The sequence below is a fragment of the Adiantum capillus-veneris genome, chromosome 25 (assembly GCF_014529385.1).
Source record: "Adiantum capillus-veneris isolate H3 chromosome 25, ASM1452938v2, whole genome shotgun sequence".
NCBI lineage: Eukaryota > Viridiplantae > Streptophyta > Polypodiopsida > Polypodiales > Pteridaceae > Adiantum > Adiantum capillus-veneris.
This window is the reverse complement of record NC_140955.1, coordinates 125,471,662-125,476,375: the sequence shown is the minus strand read 5'-3', so window position 1 is coordinate 125,476,375 and position 4,714 is coordinate 125,471,662. Positions and strand designations below refer to the sequence as shown.

The 4,714-nt window shown below is 46.0% G+C and overlaps 1 protein-coding gene across 1 annotated transcript; it reads right to left on the bottom strand.

The window, feature by feature from the left end:
* Positions 1–1,922: 1,922 nt before the first annotated feature.
* LOC147425605 (uncharacterized) lies at positions 1,923–2,174 on the bottom strand. The gene has a single exon (XM_086500608.1). It carries the CDS (start codon positions 2,172–2,174, stop codon positions 1,923–1,925), a length of 252 nt encoding a protein of 83 aa, XP_086356734.1.
* Between the last annotated feature and the right edge of the window lie 2,540 nt (positions 2,175–4,714).

Here is a 4,714-nt window from a genome sequence, read left to right as displayed (position 1 = left end):
TATTTGCTGATATATATGGAAATAAAAAGGTAGCAAATGTGAGAGGGTAGCATGCTCGAACATTGGTTTTCCTGTTGTAGTACACTCAAGGTGCATAGGTGGAAGCAAAAAAGAGAGTCTAATGCATATGTCCAATGATGGGACATCCTATATATGCATACACAAAAATGCATGGAAAACAGTATGCTGTGCAAGAAATATTTTGAGGAGTTTTTTAAAAAGATGGTGTAGCTATAAAAGCATATGACATGACTTTACAAGCTGGCACCCCTTTAAGAATGGTTTTTGTTGATGAGGATATGTGCTCTCATCTTACTGTGCATTGTGCATGAGTGTTGGACTTTACAACACTCCACCAATTGTAAGTTAATAGACTTCGAATCTTATGCTCATTTCATCCAGCATGAGCGACATGACATAGATAGGCTCAATTCTTCTAGCTTGAGCGTAAGCCTAATAATTACGACTCTTAGCACATAGTTTAATATGACTTGAAGCTTTGGGACTAATGCTTTGCTCATTTCATGGCTCAACCGCTCGACTCTGACTATGCCAAAGAGTGTTTTTTGCACCCTGGTGACTTGACTTTTTACGTTCTTGAGCTTAGTACAAACATTTCTTCAAGTAAAAGTAAGCTTGAATCCTCAAAAAGAGGATTAGTGAAGAACAAAGTTGGCATTGAAGGTTTCTTTTGCCATACCTGCTTTATCATCATTGAATCTGCATTTACATTGGTTGGGTCATCCTTCTTTGACTGTGAAGACTCCATTATCTGTTTGATTTTCCAAATAGGCCTGTTGATAGGAGTCTTTGATGTTGTTGTAGGCCTCTGTTGATCATTGACATTTGACTTTTGACTAGGAGCATTGGAAAACTTAGGAATCCAAATCTCTTGATGACCTTTGTATCTCCATTGTTGACTTTGCTTCGCTCTAGGTCTTGTTGATTTCTTGAGATCTTCATGTAGGTTTGGTGTAGTTGCAGTTGGCTTGTGGTTGATTGGTAGCCAAATCTTTGTATAGCCTGTATAGAATCCTTGTCTAAGAGGAAGATTCTTTGAGATCCGTCTTTTTTCTGTATCCTCTTGAGAGTTGTGGTTGACTTTACCATATTTCAATGTTTCTTTTTTGTATACCTACTGCTTAGGTATCCTAGAATATTGTCGAGGTTGATACCTTGTTGTTAAGGGCATCACGAACCCTCAACAGAGATGATAGAGAGAGAGAGAGGGAGAACGAAAGAGTAAGACAAGAATACATCAGACTCCATGACTAATGCTTTATTGAACACCTGATGATACGTACAAGGAGGACTACTCCATTTTATAGGAAAATAGGAACACCCTTTGAAATCCCTGATACCCCTTCAGTTACACCTTTTGAGATCCCCTCTACTAAGAGTGCATTCCCGCACGAAGGTACACGAGGCATGCTTGACACACCCAATGCGGTCATGTGCGGTACATTTCGGGCACATACACCTGGCACGCACGGTGGATTGTGCGAACCCACAAGTGCATCCCTTGATTGGTTTTTATGAAATTCAAGAAGTGTGATGCAAGAATGATTGTCGAGGCTGCTTCCTGGCTCTTTGGCTCTTTGGCTCTTTTCTCCTGGACCAACCATCTTCATCTACCCGCATCTTGAACTCTGACCAGAATTCTCCTTCTTGGATTCGCAAACCTTGGATACTGCAACTTGTGCTCTTAGTTTGCCGCATCATCCACATGTACGTCCAATCATGCCTTTTGTTTTAAGATGTCTGCAGTGCTGCTTCCTGTCTTCGTGGCTTCATGAGATCCTTGCTTTGTTGTACCCTGACTACCCAAGTCTTCAGCTTTCTTGGTAGTAGCCGTACAACGACTATGCTTTATCATAAGCCCATTGTGTCCAGCTTTGGATGTCTTCCTTAGCATCTTCCAATCACTTTTCAATACTCCCCTTCAAGTGCGCGTGCTCGCCATGCTCTTTTGCGCTCTTTGCGGTATCTTCAGATGCCTCATTTGCGGAGTTTGTGGCATTCTTTCCCTTGCGTTTCAGGCTATCCGTAGTCACCTTCACACTCTCTACGGTTTCTTTGCTCTTCTCCTTGGCAGTCTTTGCAGCAACCTTGGACGAGTCTACAGTGCTGTCTACAGACTTAGCTGCCCTATCCTTTGCAGCAATAGCGTTCATATCTAATCTGCCTCCCGAACCAAGTACGCTATAGAACATTGCATACCATGGATTGCATCCTCCATTCTGGCAATAGCGCTGCTGGTGGCGAGCGGGCCCGGAATAAGGAAGCGGAGTGAGAAGGAGAGAGTGCCCTTGTAGCAAAGCAAGGGGCACTACACGGGAACCGTTATGGGCTGGGGGGCACCGTTCATGCCTGAGATGGGGTGGCCGCTGTCATCAAGCTAGCGGAGGATGTTGGCAGAGAGGACGACAGCAATACCCATGCATGGTCCCTATCTTCTTCACGTTCTTCAGCTCCTTTGCCCTTCCTACCCTTAACTCTAAGTTTTCCATCTCTGCTCGTGTTCTTGCTCTCGCTTGCTCTATCCTTCTCTGTACTCCTGCAGCCGCCTCAGATACATCCCCATTGCCCATCCGCATATTGGCACCGCATAGCAAGCCACCTCCCTTGATCCTCAGAGGGACTATTGCAGAAACACCTCCTTCGTCAACAAAGGGGAGTCCGTTTCGCACGTGGTCGCCAAGTGTTAAGGGCATCACGAACCCTCAACAGAGATGATAGAGAGAGAGAGGGAGAACGAAAGAGTAAGACAAGAATACATCAAACTCCATGACTAATGCTTTATTGATAATGTTTACCCCCTTGACCCCGTCCTCCTGCTAGACCTTGCATAGGCGTCTCTGATGTGTGAGCATGAGCCATCGACACAGCAGGCTCTTGTCCCTGCCCTATCTGTGGTTGTTTCTAGGTAGAAGAGTCCCCTCGACTCTGACGACCCCGGCCATTGAAATAACATTCCACTGTATTATGAGTATTGGTCGTGCAAATCGCACACCACTTTTGATTCATTGCGCACTCCTGAGCAGCATGGCCCGGATTCCGACATTGGGTGCACCATAGTTCCTTCAGACTTTTAGCCACCGTAGTTGATTCCAACGATCCGGATGAAACACTTTTCCCGTGACGCTAGGATTTTTTCCGCGGTGTCTCTTCTGATTCTTTCCCCGAATCGTTGTTGCCTGAGTCCGAGGAATCTGATACTGCGGATTCCACCTATGAACTATCACTGCCATTGTCTTGCGACTTGCGATGAGATTTCTTCCTGTCTTTTTTCTTTGACTTCTTTGGAGATTCCGTATCCTCTAAAGCCTCTCCTGCTACTACCGCCCTAGCGATTACATTATCCAGTGGTGTAGTTACCTTATCCACTATTGCCACAGCCGTTCTGAGATCCTTATTGAGCCCCCACAAAAAATAATCATTCAGCACTTTGGCTGCCGGCCTTTGTGCCTGAGGTACCCTCTGCAAAAGCATCCAAAATTTTGCAGCGTAATCCTCCAATGGCACTGACTTCTGCTGAGCGTTTGAAGCTTCTCCAATTGTTGAGGGACTGTCTTTTCCGTTCGAAACTTTCGTAGAAACGCTATGGATCCGTTGGCATACGTCTGGAAATGATCATCAGGGTATTCGGACAACCATTTTGCCGCTTTCCCTGAGAGTGTAGATTCAAACACTGATTGTTGATGGAGAGGAATCACCACCCCAGGATGATTCAATCCATAAGCTTTATTGAAGTGGCGCAAATGTGCATCAGGGTCTTCACTCGAAAAACCTCGAAACCAACTATACTTAATCTGAGGATGAGCCATCACCCCTGGCCCAGCTGTTCCTCCTCCCGAGAAAAGCTGACGAGCACTAGGAGGTGGAGATAGTGGCAGAGATACTCCTGGACTGCTTACCGGAGACGGTGGTGGAGCAACCTCTGTGGGTGAGGGTGAACGTACGATAGTAGGACATGACTGACTACGCGGAGTACGTCTCGCTCGCCGCAACCGCCTACCACGCACCGGGCTTGGTGATGGAGATACAGATTCCTCAATCTGCGGTGAAGAAAAAATAAATTCATCTGAACCGCCTCTCCTCCGTCGTCTTCCTACAATTGGAACCACAGGGTCAGGCAGACCCTGCGACCTAGTGCGCATGCATATTCATCGCAGGCCGTCCATCACGCATAGTGGTCGCCAGATGTAATGGCTATCGCCCACACAGTAGCAATAGGCATTACGTGAATGATTACCCGCAACTACATTATGTGAACATCAACATATAGAATGACAAGAGAAGGAAGTACACAGTACACAGGCACATAACACCTCTTGCTTCATTCATGTATATCCAGACTCAGAGTTACAACAGTAGATGTCATGAATATCATAGAGATTGGTTAAGTTACATCAAAAGACTGGTATGCCCCTCCATATACAACCGTTGCTCCAGCGCAAATCGGGAACGGTGCACACACTCCTGTCCCATGATATCCCATGAAGAACTGCCGCTACGGCTGCCGCATACCGCATAACTCCTGATCCGCAGTGTCCATATCTCCGCAGGACCGCATGACCGCATGTGCGGCTAATGTCGTAACACTTGTGGGCCTTGTTTCTTGGGAGGGACTTGAAGTTACTTCATATGCCCTAACTTGCGGTGTTGGTACCCATATCTGTCTGTCACCTCCATAGCACTCTTGTTCTTTTAA